Source organism: Berghia stephanieae, chromosome 2, assembly GCF_034508935.2.
Source record: "Berghia stephanieae isolate SIO BIC M18660-M18661 chromosome 2, UCSD_Bste_1.3, whole genome shotgun sequence".
Classification (NCBI taxonomy): Eukaryota; Metazoa; Mollusca; class Gastropoda; order Nudibranchia; family Aeolidiidae; genus Berghia; species Berghia stephanieae.
In genome coordinates this window covers 4,930,333-4,949,652 of record NC_088361.1, presented here as the reverse complement: position 1 = coordinate 4,949,652, position 19,320 = coordinate 4,930,333, and the positions used below count along the sequence as shown (strand labels likewise).

Below are 19,320 nucleotides of genomic sequence, written 5' to 3'. Positions count from 1 at the left end.
GAGAAACCTAAATAAATAAATAAATAAATAAATGAGCTTTTATATAGCGCTGTGTCCACTAAAAGTGCTCAAAGCGCTTTACAAAGGGCCCCCAACACTTCAAACGTAGGACGGGACTTGACGCCACCACGATTTGGTTGCTGGTCTTATTTTGAATTGCCAGTAAACAACCGGCTTTTGAGAGAAGCGTCCTAAAAAGGGGATATCTTGCAATCGTTATTATCCATTGTATACTAAATCAAGTAGGATTGATTCCAGACACCAGGGTCAGAACAATCTCTGTATCCCCCCGAACAACAACAACAACAACAACAACAACAACAACAACAACAACAACAACATCATCAACAAAAAAGGTTAGCGTTATATCCAAAGGGGTCAAAATGAGATAATATTATTGCCGTTTGCAATATTACCATCACGCTCTCTCTGTCTTGCGATTCAAAAAGCATAGTTAGGCCGCGTGTCCACCGCCACGGAAGCGATCAAAAAACGACCAGTTTTGTTTTTTTTGGTGCAAAATCGACCCGTTTATTGAGAAGAAGAAGAAGAAGAAGAAGAAGAAGAAGAAGAAGAAGAAGAAGAAAAAGAAGAAGAAGAAGAAGAAGAAGAAGAAGAAGAGAAGAAGAAGAAGAAGAAGAAGAAGAAGAAGAAGAAGAAGAAGAAGAAGAGAAGAAGAAGATGGATGATATGATGAGAGGAAGAAGAAGAAAGAAGAGAAGAAGAAGAAGAGAGAAGAAGAAGAAGAAGAGAAGAAGAAGAAAGAAGAAGAAGAAGAAGAAGAAGAAGAAGAGAGAAGAAAAGAGAGTAGAGTAGTAGTAGTAGTAGTAGTAGTAGTTAGTAGTAGTAGTAGTAGTATAGTAGTAGTACAGTAGTAGTAGTAGTAGTAGTAGTAGTAGTAGTAGTAGTAGTAGTAGTAGTAGTAGTAGTAGTAGTAGTAGTGGTGGTGGTGGTGGTGGTGTTAACAGTAGTTTTTAGTAGTAGTAGTAGTAGTAGTAGTAGTAGTAGTAGTAGTAGTAGTAGTAGTAGTAGTAGTAGTAGTAGTAGTAGTAGTAGTAGTAGTAGTAGTAGTAGTAGTAGTAGTAGTAGTAGTAGTAAAGAAACAAGATGAATGAAAGAGTGCGTACCATAGTAAAAAAAGAACACACACACACACACACACAAAAGGAATGGATGGGAAATCCAATGAAAACTGTGTCACAAGGTCATTCTTGACTGAATAAAAAAATAAATACCATATAAAATTGAAATATGGTAAAGTAGGCATTAAAAAAAAGCGCACACGCGTCGGCTTGACTGATTTTGAGGTGGTGAGTTCGATTCTGATAACATTTTTTAGATTAGAGCATAAAATTGTGTTTTTAAAAAAATAAATCTCAGACGAAGGAAATGGCTGATGACTCATCACACGATCCGTCCAAAATAGTGCATGAACTATTCCCAGCGTCTTGCCGGAAATGGGCTAATGACGTAGCGTTCCGGATCGGTGCTAGTGGACACGGGTTGCTTTTCCTTTAGGCGTCAGGCGTAGGAAAATAATGGTGCCCTAAATTTTTCGAAAGACTTTTAGTCGGTTCGATTTCGTTTTGGTGCACAAGGGAAGGGGCCTTATGATTATTTCAGCCAATGCTGCTTAAATGTGACCCTACGCCTCAATGCGGTATTAAGTCGGATTTGGAAAATGAAGAAGTGGAAATGGTCAAAATTATCAAATTTCAGTTTTTGATTTTTTCAGAAACTACAATAATTTTTCTACATGAAAACATAATAATTCGACATAAATGTTGACAATAAGTTATATAAATTTTAAGTTTAAAAATGCAAACTATCAGTGAAACATTCAAAACGAGGGTTGACTTTCTCTCAGAGAGCCACCATTTCCAAGGCTTAGTAATATTAAGTCTTTTCCTCCACCAATACCATGTAAGATACCACAACAAAGGGCGTGTCCTTATCTATCTCAGAGAAAGCATGACTGTTTCCACAATTTCATGGTTTAACCAATAATGAACTTTAAAAACTGTTAACAAGTCTAGATTTTTTCCCTGACAACCTTACAAATGAATGATTCTGATTGGTCAACGCTCATCACATGCGCCTGTTGACCATTAAAATGCCCGGCGATGTGTCATGATGTCAGCATGCGTGTGCTACATAATATGTGTGTGTTTGTGCATTTTGATACACACCACGTGCTACTATTTCTTTGTCTAGCTGCATTGGTTAAAGATCGAGGTGAGGATCCTTTGTCCCTCTTTCTTTATTCATGAAATTATAGGACATGCTACGACTTTAATAGGGCAACAGTTGCCTAATCTTACACTTAAAAATATTGTTGTAGGATAAACATTTAATTTTAAGCAGAATAGTATATAGAGCCTTCAACAAGTCTTTTTAGACGATCAATAATGTGGGTGAAAGCTAAAAAAAACGTGTTTTCATGTAAGTCATTACACAATAAGCCCCACCCCCTCCTCCTCAAGCTGTCATCTGTCTCAAAATGGAAACAACGCAATGAATAATTTGGCCAGCCCATTTCTTTAATTGCAATCTCATTGGTCAATATGTTTCCAGGTGATTGACTATGACTTACTTTGAAACAATATGATTTCTTAAACTATCCCTACAATTCTTTGCTCCGCCACCATCCCTTTATTCATGTCTACCTCACTCTCTCCGTCTCCCTTTTGTTTCTTTCACACATACAAACACACATACACACACACACACACACACACACACACACACACACACAAACACTTATACAGTCAGGCTTCAATCTTTACTCTATTTCCCTCCTGCCCTCTTAATGCACAAGGAGTCTCTCTACCCTCACCCTCTCGCTCCTCTCTCTCTCTCTCTCTCTCTCTCTCTCTCTCTCTCTCTCTCTCTCTCTCTCTCTCCTCTCTTGCTCGCTCTCTCACGTGTGTGTATGTGTGTGTGCGTGTGTGTGTGTGTGTGTGTGTGTGTGTGTGTATTTTACTCTCTCATTCTTTCTCTTCCTCTCCCATCCTGTTTCTTGATATTTCTTTCCCTGCCCACCCGGCTTCACATGAGGAAACTGTACTTTGAAATTATAAACTTCTTTAACTTTTGGCGTTTTGAAATCGGATTTCCTCTGATAAATAAGACAAAAATGTCACATTAATAATTCTTATTTCATTGATTCTTTATTTAAATATCAAAATTTCTTCAAAAAGTGAGCAATGTCATAAAGTTGTCAGATTTCAAAAAATATTTTTTGTGTATTATTTATTTTAAGGACATCTTACATAATAATGAATAACTTCAAAAGTAATAATTGGATTATTTAAAAAAAATGTGTATGTACATTATCAAATGTATATTCTAAGTTCATGCCAATTCAGTGATGCCAAAACTCGGTTTCACCATCCCTGCAACTACTATTACAACCACAACAACGTCACCCCTACCACCAACAATACTACTGTAATCAGTGTTGCAAGCGCCGGAAAAACCTTTCAAACAAATTTAGCTCAAATCTCTCTCTCTATCTCTCTCTCTCTCTCTCTCTCTCTCTCTCTCTCTCTCTCTCTCTCTCTCTCTCTCTCTCTCTTTCTCTCTCTCTCTCTCTTTTTTTTTTTCTTTCTTTCTCTCTCTCTCTCTCCCTCTCTCCCTCTCTCTCTCTCTCTCTCTCTCTCTCTCTCTCTTCACACAAACACACACATACACGCGCGCGCGCACACACACACACACACACGCATATAAACATCAATAAATTGCGCTCACTGGATTAATTTTCATGTTCACCTTCCTGCACTTGCCAGTAATACTTTACCCTCAAACATTGGCCTCGTTTTTCAATTTCATGTTGCTCTTCTTATCACTACATGCACTTTCAGCACTCTCTCTCTCTCTCTCTCTCTCTCTCTCTCTCTCTCTCTCTCTCTCTATATATATTATTATATATAATATATATATATATATATAAATAATATATCTCCAACACACACACACACACACACACACACACACTACAACCATCACCACCGCATCTTCATCACTACCACTACTACTACAACCACCACCACCGCATCATCATCACTACTACTACTACCACCACCCACACCACATTATCACTACTACTACAACCACTGCCACTACTACAACCACAACCACGACCACCACCACCACATCATCACTACCACCACCACCACCACTACTACTACTACTACTACTACTACTACTACTACTACTACTTCTACTACTACTACTACTACTACTACTACTACTACTACTACTACTACTACTACTACTACTACTACTACTACTACAACCACCACCAACACAACATCATCCTCACTACCACCATTAGGTTTTGGAGCTTTACTTCATTTGAAATAAGGAAACTTTGGAGTTGTCTTTGGCAATGTTTTCATATATCCTACAATAGTTCTGATCAGTTATCTATTTAGATCTATACAATATTTAAACACAATACGAAATATCATCCCAATTCCCTTTTTTGTGTGCGGAAATTCCTCTTTCGGCATTGAAATTCCTCCGAGTGGTGTCTGAAATTCTTGTGAGTCAAATTGAAAATTGGCGTCTCTGCAAATTTTACTATTCTCGTCAAATTTTCAATGCCCCTATCTAAGAAGTTATCTTTGCCCATTGATTTGACTATGCGTGAAAACGGTGCTTCACTTCCAAGTCGATTTTCTCAAAACTTGGTTTTTACACTCTCCCCACTTTAAACGGTCATAGTTGGGCAATGAATAATCAGAATTTTATAAATTTGGTATCAAATTTTAAAGCATAAAATAAGCTATGATTGGGTATCAAAAACCCAAAATTAAAAAATCCGACTTAATACCGTTTCGAGGCGGAGGGTCACAAATGTAGAAAACAGCCAGAGAGCATGACGTCAAGATTATTTTAATCGAAATGGAACAGGCACACTTAAAAAAAACAACAACAACAGAAAACAAACTCTTTTATAATGTCACATATTAATGGGGGGGGGGGGGGGGGTTCCTCCCCGTTGCCTATATAAAAAAAAGTAGGGCTCGAATTAAATGTATGCACCGAGGGTTGTAAAAGAAAACTGCATATCAAATTAACATGCCAATGGTTTCCGTTTTTAATTAAATCGATTAAACATTGTTGCGGTTTTTTCACTAATTAAAATTTCGAAAAATTACATAACATTTTAAATATTGGCCATCATGACCATAATATCGAAATCGATATGACTTTTTTTTTTGGATAATCGAAATATCGGAGTCCCGTTCTTTGTTCTTGCCCACACTAAATAATAAAGAAAATTAAAAAACATAGTACTTCCGTGGATTCATCATGCTCAACGCGCTTCGTAATGCCTTTTCAAGGTTAATTGTCAAAGAAGGATTTGATCCACATTGTTCAGAACGTAGCCACGTTCAGACACGCCATTGGTCTATATATTCTTTTAAAATATCGATACTTATCGTCAATGACGTACATGACAAAAACAGGTCGCGCCAGACATCATCTCAGACAGGCACACAGTGATATAATTAAAGGAACAGAAATATACGATGCACTTTTCATATCTATCCTCATCATCATTATTATCTTCGTCATCATCATCATCATCATCATCATCATCATCATCATCATCATCATCATCATCATCATCATTATTATTATTATTATTATTATTATTATTATTATTATTATCATCATCATTATTTTCATCATCTTTATTATTATCATTCCTCCTCCTCCTCCTCCTCCTCCTCCTCCTCCTATTACTACTACTACTACTACTACTACTACTACTACTACTACTACTACTACTACTATTACTAATTACTAACTGCTACTACTACTACTACTACTACTACTACTACTACTACTACTACTACTACTACTACTGCTACTACACGTACGGTGCTTTTGTTCAACGGAGATTATCATCTATATCTCCTATCATTTTCGTGAGTACATACGCACCCCAGGCAGGTTGTACGCAAGACAAGAAGGAGGAATGCTGGAAGGAGATTGATAAACACATGGAAAAGTTCGACAGATCAGAAAGAGTTTTCATCGGTGCAGACTTGAATGGGCACGTTGGAGAAAGCACTATAGGAAAGGAGAGATGGTTGGGAAAGTATGCATATGGCAGCAGAAATGTAGAAGGCGAAGATATTGTAAGATTTGCAATACTAAATACATATCTTCGAAAGAAAGATGAGTACAGAGTGGCGTATTCAAGTGGTACGAGAAAGACACAAGTGGATTACATGTTGTGCTGGAGGAGAAATTTGAAGGAAGTATCAGATTGTGGCAGTTTACTGAGGGAGAGAAAGTGGCAACACAGCATACGCAGCATCAGATTGTTTTTGTGAAAGTGGCATTTGGAAAGAGGAAGGTAAAAGAGAAACAAAGTGAAGGGAAAACATGATGGTGGAAACAAAAAGAGGAAGAGCAATGAGAAATATTTGCTACAACGGTGAAAGGAAGACCAGGAGTTGATTTCCCAAAGGAATGGAAAATAACCGCTGATGCAATCCTTGAAGTGGCCAAAGAAGTGCTAGGGGTGAACTTGGGAAACGGAAAAGTTTTAAAAGAAACATGGTGGTGGAATGAAGAAGTCCAAGAAGCAATTTTTGAAAAAGAGGAAAGCAATGAAGATTACAGAGACAAACAGGGATGCTATGAAAGTAGATGAATATAAATAGGCAAAGAGAGAATCAAAAAGAGCTGTTGAAAAGCAAAGTCCGAGACATTCAAAGATATGTATGAGCAATCAGAAAGTAAAGAAGGCCAGAACAATATTTTCAGAATATCGAAGCAGAGGGACAAGAAGAGGAGAGAAATACAACATATTAAGATGATCAAAGATGAGAATGGAAGATTATTGGGCAAAGATGAAGAGATTCGAGACGATGGAAAACATACTTCGAACGCCTCATGAATGAAGAGAATGACAGGGAGAGGAGAAGTGCAGTTATACAGCCTAAAGAGAAGATAGTAGATGAGATTAGCAAGAACGAGGTGTGGAGTGCAGTGCGCAAGATGAATAGAGGGAAAGCAGTTGGACCAGACGAGAGACCAGCAGAAGTCTGGAAATCTCTTGGAGATGAAGGGTTGAATTTTCTGGTGCGGTTATTCAACATCTTTCAGAAAGAAAAAAAATGCCAGAAGAATGGACAAAAAGTACGTTGATCCCCATATACAAAAATAAGGGAGATGTTCAAGAATGTGGTAACTATAGTGGCATCAAGTTAATGAGCCACACACTGAATTTATGGGAAAGAGTAATTGATAAGAGGATTAGAATAGATGTAGACAAAAGTGAAGATCAGTTTGGATTTGTTGCTGGTAAAAGTATTACGGATGCTATATTTGCTCTAAAAGTGACCGCAGAGAAGTATAGAGAAAAGCAAAGAGAATTACATTGTGCGTACATTGAGCCGGCGAAAGCATATTATGATAAGGTACAAAGAGAAGAAATGTGGTACTGTCTAAGACCAAAGGGGGTAACAGAGAAATATATCAAAGTCATCCCAGATATGTATGAAGGAAACAAGACAGTGGTCAGGACACCTGTTGGCTCAACTGAGCCATTTAATGTAAATGAGGAGAGTGGCTCTAGATAGACTAAGGTTTGAAGCGACTTTTTTCGGGTTCGTGGATAGCTCATACGGTAGAGTCACGATCTCCCCGGTTAGGCGGAGTTGTACCAGTAAGGTCGCGGGGTTCGAGCCCACATCGCCGCCATCTCTGTTGTCTTCTGTCACTTTCCTACCCACTTCATTTCTTGTTATTATCAACATAAGTGCCTGCTCCACTCACTTTTCTGGATTAAGGGTAAGCAGATCGAAAACAAAGTGTTTGTGCATCGGACAACAGAGAGCAGGACCACCAATAAAGATAGGAGGATAGGATTGTTCCTTAGACAAACCAATTCAAATACTTAGGAACAACTGTAAATTGAGATGGGTGCAATGAGATGGAAGTTAATATGAGAATACAGGCAGGCTGGAATAATTGGAGGAAGGAAACTGGAGTTATGTGTGACAAACGAATTTCCGCAAAAGCTGAAAGGAAAAATATATACATCTGGTGTAAGACCAGCAATCTTGTATGGAGTACAGACAGCAGCTACAACAACAACAACAAAAAACAAGATAAAGATATTGAGGTGGACAAGAAAGTATAAAGTAAGAAATGAACGAATTCGAAGGTTGAGTGAAGTGAAGAATGTATCAATAAAGATGAGAGAAGATAGATTGAATGGTTCGGACATGTTAAGAAACGAGAGAGTGAGTACGTGGGAAGGAAAGTATTGGATATAAAATTAGAGGGAAAGAGGAAAAAGGGACGCCCAAAGACTAGATAGTTGGATAGGGTAAAGGACGATATGAAAGAACTGGGCCTGGAGGAAGATGATGCGATGAACCGAGATGGATGGAGATGTGGCATTCATTATGGCAATCCTGCAAAATGCGGGTTAAGCTGAAAGAAGATTTCATTTTACTTTTTAAAATACTGGAAATGCCGTGGAAAAAAAAAGACGAAAAACGTTGTCATAAATGTCAATCGATTGAATGTTGAATGAGTGCATAGACGCGTAGAAAATAGAAATATCTATGGAATAATTTCTGCAAAGGACCGTATCGTTCCCAATGAGTTAAGCAGACAATCCACGGCAGCCTTCGTATTGATCTAAATCTGCAATCAAAACATGTCTAAATTTAGCAAGCCGTACTTGATCAGAATCATGTTCGATCCACCCTTTTCACCTGACTGTACGGACTCCACTGGTGGGTGTTGATTTCGTCATAGAGAGCGACCCGCAGAGATTTTCATAATATATTGGTCACAATTACGTCATTGACAAATAAATTTGTTTGAATCTCTTTAAACTCTCCCCACCCCCCTTTGCCCTTCTTCTTCTTCTTCTTCTTATTATTATTATTTTTCTTCTTCTACTACTATTACTACTACTACCACCACTACTACTACTACTACTACTACTACTACTACTACTACTACTACTACTACTACTACTACTACTACTACTACTACTACTACTCTACTACTACTACCACTACTACTACTATACTATATACTACTACTACTACTACCACTACTACTTATTATTATTATTATTATTATTATTATTATTATTATTATTATTATTATTATTATTATTATTATTATTATTATTATTATTATTATTACTTGTCCACCGTAATTTGCCTTTTGCGACAATCATTCCTTTTCAACATAAATTGTATAAGGGGCGATACGCGTACACGAGACTAATGAAAAAATCATAAGAGATTTAAGGTCAACCAGCGGCGCTTTCCGTTACTTTCGTTTTCACAAACCAAGCAAATTGGGGTAAATGAAACAAAATGCAGCATTTTGATTGTTTTTTTTTTTGGATACTAAAGTAAGGCAAATCACCGCGGTCGAACGCTGACGATGCTCGAGGCGTTGATCTCCTAATCGCGAACCATAATTATAAAAAGTCTAAAAACAAAGGAGAAAATGACAAAATTAAAATTTAATAATCAATTTGGAAAATTAACTGATCAAAGACATAAACCAACGAAAATACAATGCAAGCAAACAATTGAAACAAAATGTTCAAAGTGAACAGGAAAACAAATCAAGACAAACAAATAATAATAATTTTTTTTTAAATAGAAAAAACACACAACAAACACCCAATAAATAAAAGTTTATAAGTTCTGGCAAGCTCATTTTTAAAAAAAAGGGAGGGGGGGGGGCATACATTAAAAAAAAAACATTGACCTGAAGAAAAAAAAACCCAACAAAAAAAAATTATTGTGGCCGATCAAAAGCAATAATCACCACATTGTTTACATTCCATAACTGACTCTAGATTGGCAAACGAGCCGGAAGAACTACGATTCTTAGACTCCTGCATTTTTTGGAATCCCAGACGTTATCCCAATCGCTGGGAACAAAGTTCGAATTCCAAACCGCAAGAGTATTAAGAAATCTTTTATATTCAATCGCTCAATCGGTTCCGATTTCGTTATTTCTGAATAAACTACATTTTTTTTTTTAATATTAAAATCCTCCTTTTTAAAAAAAATTCTAATTTTAGTGAAATTTAACGATTGATAATCTGGCGTCACAAATAATTATAATAAACTTGCTATCATTAAGCGTGACTATATATGGGGAAGAGTAGAATAATACTGATTGATTACTTCCAACTGTTCGATATGACGTATTCAGACATCCGAACGCAATAGGCTTCAACTCGTTACGTCACTTTCCTCGTAATGACGCATAGTAACTTAGCAACTAGTTCTAAACTATCGGGACAATGGCGACGAGCATAAAAGTGTATACAAAGGAGAAAAACATAAATTTGATCATGTTTTGACTTGTATACATTCTGATTACGTAACATGTGAAGAAGTTCTAGCCAGCATGAAGAATAAAGAGAACCTATTTTCTTTGCTTAGAACCACGATGGCCGCCGTTGCTGGGCGACGTGACATCAGACTATTGAATCCAATTACCGGCCTAGTTTAACATTGGTGTAATGGACCATAATATTTTGCGTCTTTTTTCAAATTTCCACTACATCAATGAGCCCATAATGAATTAGACTATCGGCCTACAAATAAATGCACGTCGATTCGAGCCATTATCCTAATAAATAAACATCTAAATAGGCAAGGAATAGTCTGACATGGGGGATATCATTATAGAATGTGATAAATTAATTTATACAATATTACTCTGCAAATTATCACTCGTTACAGTGGTGATACCCTGGCCACTTTCAACACCAACCGGTATTTTTTTTTTTTTTTTATTATTATTTTTTTTTTTGTCTTTTTTTGTTTGGTCAGACTGTGTCTTTCATGTAGATGCGGGGTGAGTTTAACTGTTCTATATTTAGACCACCAGCGGAATTTAGCAGAAGGAGTTTGCCGTGAGATAAATAGATCAACTGGCAAGAAAATGTAAAAATGAAAAAAAAAAAGGTAGAGAAACAGAGAAACAAAGAAATCTTGTTAACAAGGTAGCCATTATCTATACAAGGGTGAAAACAATATTTAATTACAATTTAGTAGTAATAATGAATCATTGTCTTACCTTTTCCCATTGCAGATGGATGGCCAGCTTTGTTGGATTTATCAAAGAGGTCTGAAAAGTGCCCATGCATAATTTTGCAATTGGAACACCAGAACAGACATTTCCGAACACGAAAAAGTAATTAGGATAAAACAACACAATCCACTTTCTTGTGTTGGGCAGTTCCTCGAATAAAAAGAAGAAAAAATGGTATAGCTGGAATAATATATCCAGAAATAAAAAAAAAAAAAATATTAAATAAATGTTCCACGACGAGTGATGATAGAATAGATCCAAAAAGAATTACAAAATTATATTAATGGTAAGCACACAATGACGACTCTCGAGTTCCTCGTGAATAAAACTATCCGGGGGTCCAGAAAATTCTTGAGCCGTAATAGTAATAGAGAATCACTGGGAAACGATGTCTGAAATACAAACAATCAAAAGAAGGAATGAAGATTAGAAATCAAAACAAAAAGAAAATTTAAAAAAACACAAACACACACATATACACACAAACACACACACACACACACACACACACACACACACAAACACAAAACAGACAATTGAGGTTTTTCATCTTGTCAGTAGGTCAGCCGATTTCTGAGCGTATTATCCGCTCTATTTATTCTTCACTGTGACATATTTAAAGACCAAATTTGCATCTCATTAATAACAACATTGTGCAAAGGTTATATTAAAAAGCAACGCCTCCAATGCCATAATATCTTCTATGTATCAGCATTCTGATAGGCCATACTATTTTCTAATGCTGTCCAAGGCATAAATCTGTAATCAAGCCAACACACATGCTTTCAAAATGAGTTGTAACGTTTGTGGAAAATGTCAAGCATAGATTTTTGACGCCATAAATGCAGACAGTTCATCGCATCATTAATCAAAACGCAAAAATTGATGTTTGTTTGCGGATTTGAATTTGAAACAGAGGGATGTGATCATCGAAATTTTGACAGCAGAGTGATGTTGTCCGATGCAAATTCACACCAGACTGAAAGCATTTTTTTTTTCTCCAACATGAAACATGCGTAAACGTTAGCACAATGAGACGATAGGCTTGAAAGAAAGCACACCAGTCAAGTGTGTATTGTGATCAACTCTGTTCAAGGTGACCGAGTTCGCATCCAATTCAGAGCACCAAACTCGCATAGATGATATGATTCGCCAAGTTAAGTCGATGAACATCAATGCTGAGATAGGGATATCCCAAGTGCGTGTTCGACGAAACAAAAGTCATAAGACCTCTCCCATCATCTTAAAAATTCACCAAAAGAAAGAAAATAAAGTTACGCTGACCATCTTTCTGGACTGGGGAGTTGTTGCCGGTATAGATAGTATGCGCTTGTCTAAGAAGCTCATAACATTGCCATCCGGAAGTATAACGGACCTACACACAAAACGGTGTGTAACCATGAACATTTATAGGCTGGTTGATACAGTTTAGTGAAAATTATTCATAAACGCGGATGGCAAAAATAAACAATAACAAAGACCCAAGTGACGTCATCTTCGAACTATCTATAGAATTTCTCCAACAAAAGCACACAGCCAATTCAACGTGATACGTACAACGTTAGAGAGGCTTAGGTTGAGGCGAGTGAGTAGTGGTAAAGCGTGGCCTTCGTGAACTCTAGTATAACGAAGGCCACGGGTAAAGCCACCGTCGTCCATCATGGCAATCACCTCCCCGCAGAAGTAAAACATAATCAATAAGCTTTGGATCATTTGGGACATACATCCCTGCCATATCCCTCATGCACCCAGGCCTTGCTTCATCCGATATTTCCCTCTATTACAAATCTCAGTGTCTTTTAGGAAACCATTATCAAAATCAAATAAATGACAACCAAGTGATCTTAAATAGCTTTTGCAGAGATGAATCGATTGTTTCAATGAGAAAGATATCGTTAATCGTTAATTAATCTTCTTCAAATGTGACCCATCATCTCAAAACGGTATTATGTCGGAACGAACCATATGCTTATAAGTCGAATCAAATGTTAAAACTGGTCGAAAATATAAATTGTTGGCATTAGCACCCTAAAATATGGTATCCATTCTCCTCAACAAAATATACAACGTCAACACAAGTCTGATATTTCTGGCTATAAATTCAACCATCCCGACTTAATACTTAATACAAATTTGAGGCGAAGGGTCACAAATAACGAACTCAATGGTTAAATGATGAATGGGTGGGCATAGCAGTAAAAACACTAAAAAGCGCTCAGTTAAACTAGGAAGATGTGATGAATTTCAAGGTTGTTTAATTAATTGGATTGCAATGGAATTGACCAAGTTGGTCCCGGCCCGGCTAGCCGACTAACATCAACAGGATACACATCACAATAGATAAGATAACCCTTGACCAAGATGTACTGTTTATGATAAACAGCGGAATCAATAGCCTATTAGCCTAAAATATGGAAACGAGAGGCAACCCAGATGCATCCAAACAATATGCATTCATATTTCCAAATACTCGAATACACCGTCTAAACAAGAACATTTGATTGATTTTTATCGATACATATAGGCCTATGTCAATTAAAACGAATGTCTTGCCATTTACGTCACGGCACAACGCCGATTTTGTATGTGTTGTATCTAATCCGATAAACATACTACCCCCCCCCCACCCCCCTCCCCCTCTTTCTCATTACACGCATACACACACCCATTCAACCCCCCCCCCCCCTCCCCCCTCTTTCTCATTACACGCATACACACACCCATTCAACCCCCCTCCCCCCCTGTTTTTTATCTTTTTTTTTCCGAGTTGTTGGTCACGGTGGAGAGAAAGAGGGGGGGGGGCAGAAAGAGAGAGAGAGAGAGAGAGAGAGAGAGAGAGAGAGAGAGAGAGAGAGAGAGAGAGAGAGAGAGAGAGAGAGAGTAGAACGAATTATAGGAGGTGACGTCAAAAAATGTGGTTCAACGCCCCAGTAGAGACATTTTTAAAAAGCCGTCCCTCTTTTCAAAAACTCGTCTGCTGAAGAATGACAGTAGACCTATCAGAGTTTTAAAATCTCCCAGCTTTGAAATTTACAACTAAGACCGCGCTGTGATTCATTTTCTCCAATCTTTCATTTATAAAAAAAAAAGTTAGTGAGGGATAAGTAAAACACAAAAAACGTAATGTGCCTGAATTGGGGGGGGGGGGGGGTTATAACTTTATTGTGTGCTGACATTTTCATATTATAGGAATGAAAGCAAATGAAAGCAATAAACCACCCCTTAAACGGGACATCGCAGCAAATTAAATTAAACAATGTTATAAACAGCTGACAAACTAGACAATCGATACTGTTACCTTCGCTCACCCAGTAAAATGTGTTAATCCCCGGGAGACACAAACGGTAGGACAGAAGATGTAAGAGAAAGGGATAAAAACAATGTGAGGACGCGGCACGGCATGAGTCTACACAATATCTTGTTTCAGGAAGGATGTTGGTTGCCTTTATGGCAAAAATACCCCCTCCCTCCCCCCTATCAGAAACGGAAAATATCAATATGGCCTTTTACCGCCCAACGACAACTACAATCTGTTAATTGGATTCTCGCGCAATACCCACGGAGAAATCTGACGGTCTGTTTATACTTATATCAAACCAGATTTCGATCCATTCCTGGTTTGGTCATAGGAAGAGCTGGCCAACCTCACCTCAAACGGGACCTCTACAACCTGAAGCAGAGAGACGGCCAGTTCGGCTAAGGACTTCAGCTGCTACCAAGATAAGAATCACAATTAAAAAATATTGTGGTTTTGTACTTCATTTCTTAGTGCCCATTGATGAATAATAAACATTAAAACATGTATACATCTTCCATACTATTTAAAACAGAATACATCTGACTTACTTTTCTTTTTACTTTTATAAGTGGGACTGGGATTTTATATTTATTGCTTATTGCATTATGAAGACAGCTATACGAGCCAATAATCATTGCTGTTTATAATTCTATGTAATATGTAACGGAGAAATAATAGGGTTTGCTTACCTCTATAACTTAATTCTAATTAATAGGGCGATTCTGTGACTGCAGGAGCTGACAACTTATGTAAAACGCTCGTGTGAAGTGGAGAAGTATTACATTGATTTTCTATAATTTTAAAATTTAATCTCCACCTTAAATACCACATTACACCCCCCCCCCCCCGACCGCCATCCCCAAATAAATAAATAAATAAAAAATCTCGGAGAATCTTTTCAAAAGAGGAGCAGTTCTGTCGACCGTTTAGATTGTACTGAATTAACCCTCTCCTTACCAACCACAGGTAACTCGTCACATTCGTTACGGAGTTACGATGCAATTAAATTTCTCATTCTGATTTCCTAAGTACATCGCAAAAATTAAAGAAAAGTTCTTGAATCTTGACACCGTTGCAAAGCTCGTTTTGCAGAACAATATTATGTATAGAATGTAGTATTTGATGTTTTTTCTGTTTGTGTAAGAAAAGTCAATTTTCGTGTTAGGTGGGTGTGAACTGTCGTGGAAAATTCTGAAAAAGCCTGGTAAGGAGAAAGTTTAATAGAAAAGTTTAATCGTTATTTATGCCACGAAAAAAAAAAAAACGATATGAAAGAATGTGATTGATATATCTAGTCAAACAGTATTAAATAATCGCATTATAAAATTATTTGGAGTGTTGGTGTATCAATAAACACAAATGGAGTAGCTTCTAAAAGAGCCAGTAGCTCTCTCTCTCTCTCTCTCACACACACACACACACACATACACACACACACACACACTCATACAGAGGAACATTATACATTGATTAACCTGAAGCTTTGACAAAATTGCTTCGGGAGCAAAAATAGGATATGGTTTATTTCTTTGGTTTCGAACGTGCCTGTTAGTATCAATAAAAGTTAAAACGACACGATAGTAGGAATTGTGATGTTCTTCATTTCAGTGTCTGATTTGTCAACCACAAAGTTGCAGGTAATAAAAGTAACGCTGTGATTATCCCCAGACACCTGTCTGGGGATAATAAAAATTCGTTATCCCCAGACACCTGTCTGGGGATAACGAATTTTCATTATCCCCAGACGCATATTTGAAACTCCGCTCTTTTAAACAATTATCCACATTCCAGAATATGGAATGTTTCCAAATGCACATAGAAATAAGGAAAGTTAATAAAATATCTATAAAGACATAAAATTAACCAACATTAAAATCAGTTGTTACTACATATACACAATATGCGTCGACTTCGAAGTGGGTGTCATGGCCGAATGGTTTAGTCGTCTGCCCTGGAAGTTTGACCAGAGTCGACGTTGTGGGTTCGAATCCTGGTAACGTCACTTTTTTTATTTTTATTTTTTTAAATTCCGTCTTCTTTTTACAGAACGTTGAACATCCATCCTCCCCCACCTCTTTTTTTTAAATATTAAACTCTCTCTCTCTCTCTCTCTCTCTCTCTCTCTCTCTCTCTCTCTCTCTCTCTCTCTCTCTCTCTCTCTCTTGTTTTTTTTCTAGTTTCTAGCAAATATATTCGTCCCCACTCCGATCTCAAATAGTGTCTAAAAAGAATAAATAATTAAAAAGCAAACAAACAGAAATATTCAGAGAGCGACCAAATGGTCAGATAGAGGATAGATATAATAATAATAATAATAATAATAATAATAATAATAATAATAATAATAATAATAATAATAATAATAATAATAATAATAATAACAGTTATAATGATGATAGTAATAATAATAATGATAATAATAATAATAATAATAATAATAATAATAATAATAATAATAATAATAATAATAATAATAATAATAATAATAATAGTAATAGTATGATAATAAGAGTATTAATAATAAAAATAATATTATTATTGATAATAATATAATAATGATATTGATGGTAATAGTAATAATAATAACAATCATTACAATTATTATTATTATTATTATTATTATTATTATTATTATTATTATTATTATTATTATTATTATTATTAATATTATCATTTGACCAAAACAAAAACAAAACAATAATAGATCTAGACCAAATTAAATAATGAAATAATATTATCGGAGAAATAAAAAATTCAACTGATTAAAAAAACTCTTGCTCGGAACTCGGAACAAAAGTGAAAACAATGAACGTCAATTGGAAAGAAAGAAAGAAAAAGTAAAAAAAAAAAGTTTGTGTGTGAGGGGGGGGGGGGGGTCGCAACTGGTTCGAATCTGTGCAGCTAAAAGTAAAAGGAGTAAAATGAAAGGTGGCCTAACCCACTGAGCTGTCTATCCACACCGCTATCGGAATATCTTAAATTCATATATGAGCTAAACATATTTCCACCATTTTTGCTTCCTTGTTTTGGTAGTTAATTTCATCTCTGATTCGAATAAAAATATGTTGTTGGATCAAGTTTTGTGGACGTGTGATACTAAATTATATTGTCTTGTGAGAAGAAGAAAGGAAAATAACAGGTGTCGGTTTTGGGCTTTGGGGCGAACAACACCATGGCCTAGGAATTCGTCCGCGAAATAAAAAATAATTCCCGGTCATCCCCAAAATTGTGGCCAGAATGAGCAAATTATAGAAACAAGAGAATATCAATAAAGTTAACAGGTAGGTAGGTAGTGAAAATTTAAATGGTTGGTGGACTATAAACAGATTTGATGATTAACAACTTTCTTCCTGGTTGAAAATAAAAAGTCGAATTGCCAGTTTGACGTTTTCAGATCAAAGTAACAAAAGAAATTTCATTGATCCATTTGCTTTAAAATAATTTTTTTAAAAGAGCTGGATTTGACATTTGATCATTATTTACTTTCATCTTGTGTTAAATATCACTTGATATATTAACTGTTTTGGGACACAACCACTAGTATTTTTTCCAGAATATTTGGTATTTTTCACGCCTAGTTTGGCATTTTGCATAAAATCTTTCTGCCCACTTGCTACATGCGTCTGGGGATAACAAATTTTCTTGGTGTCTGGGGATAACAAAAATTGGTTATCCCCAGACACCTGTCTGGGGATAACGAATTTTTATTATCCCCAGACAGGCGTCTGGGAATAATGACAGCCTAAAAGTAATCTTCGATTCCCCTTAATAGATAGGTGGCACAACAAACACTTCAGCGAACCTTCTAACTGATAATAATGGACCTGGTTCTACTTCAAGTATGTGCGTTCTCTGTTACAATAATAAAAATCAAGAGATTATTAAGTTACATGTTGTAAAATATCGTTAAAAGAGATCAAATATTTATATAATTACTTCGAGACAACCCGCATATCCCCGTTTAGACTGAATATAGACACACGTACACACGAGTTTCTATTTTCAGCCCTCGGGTGGTTGATAAAATAATTCGACTATCTGGACATTTATCATCTAACAAAGTGATATTATACATACCAAAACAATAGTAATCCTTTGAGGTGGAGAGAACGACAACTATTCATATACTTAATGAATATTAACAGTTTATTCGGGTTTTTATTATTATTATTTGTTTTGTTTTTTTGTTCTACACACCCTGTCTTTACGATTTGATAAGAATTCTACACACCACACCGACAACTTGGTTTCGTCCTTGACCTGTTGATGTTCGTTTGTGCGCAACGTGCCGTGTGTTCAAAACTATGTGTGTTTCTGAGGACGGCGTTTTCTGGCTATCATCACACACTTCCAACCAAGTTTACAGTGGCTGCATCCAACGGTGATTCTCTGCCGCTCTCTGCGTTGCGATCCTCGCGAGAGGGTTTCAGCTCTCACTCATAAACTGCGAAGCGACGAACAATGAGGTCAACAATGTAACGTGCTATTATTGATTTATTAAATTTTTCTCTTCCGCTACTGTAAATAAACACTGCAAGGTACTTATCGAAGCTTGAGTCGAGTGGCTCAATGTGATAAAAATCTCTCATCTCAGGATTGAACGTTTTGAAACCACCAAAATACTATTAAAAGCAGATGCTTAAACAGCTTCTACTCACGATATATAGGTACATGTTAAATTATTCACTTTGTTGTGCTCTGACTCCAACACGAAACACCATTACCCCTCCACTTCTCCTTTCTCCTCCGATGCGCAATAAAAAAACACGCGTCTTGAAAAAAAAAAAACAACTAAACAATATTGAAACGTAGTCTGATCTAGTTTGCCTTAAATGCTAAACCATTTTTCTTCTTCTCACAATCGTATCATATAATATTAATGTCCTCATTTTTCTCTTTTATTGTTG

At 36.5% G+C, this 19,320-nt stretch overlaps 1 protein-coding gene across 1 annotated transcript in view; it reads right to left on the bottom strand.

Moving 5' to 3' along the window:
- The window catches only part of LOC144964205 (ecdysone receptor-like), a 312,004-nt gene extending 293,205 nt beyond the window's left edge, over window positions 1-18,799 (bottom strand). Inside the window, exons 1-2 of the mRNA XM_078898195.1 lie at window positions 18,491-18,799; window positions 11,101-11,507 (exon numbers count right to left, since the gene is read on the bottom strand). Coding sequence (XP_078754321.1) covers window positions 11,101-11,170 — 70 coding nt within the window. The 5' untranslated portion in view covers window positions 11,171-11,507; window positions 18,491-18,799. The remainder of the gene's footprint in view (window positions 1-11,100; window positions 11,508-18,490) is intronic.
- Between the last annotated feature and the right edge of the window lie 521 nt (window positions 18,800-19,320).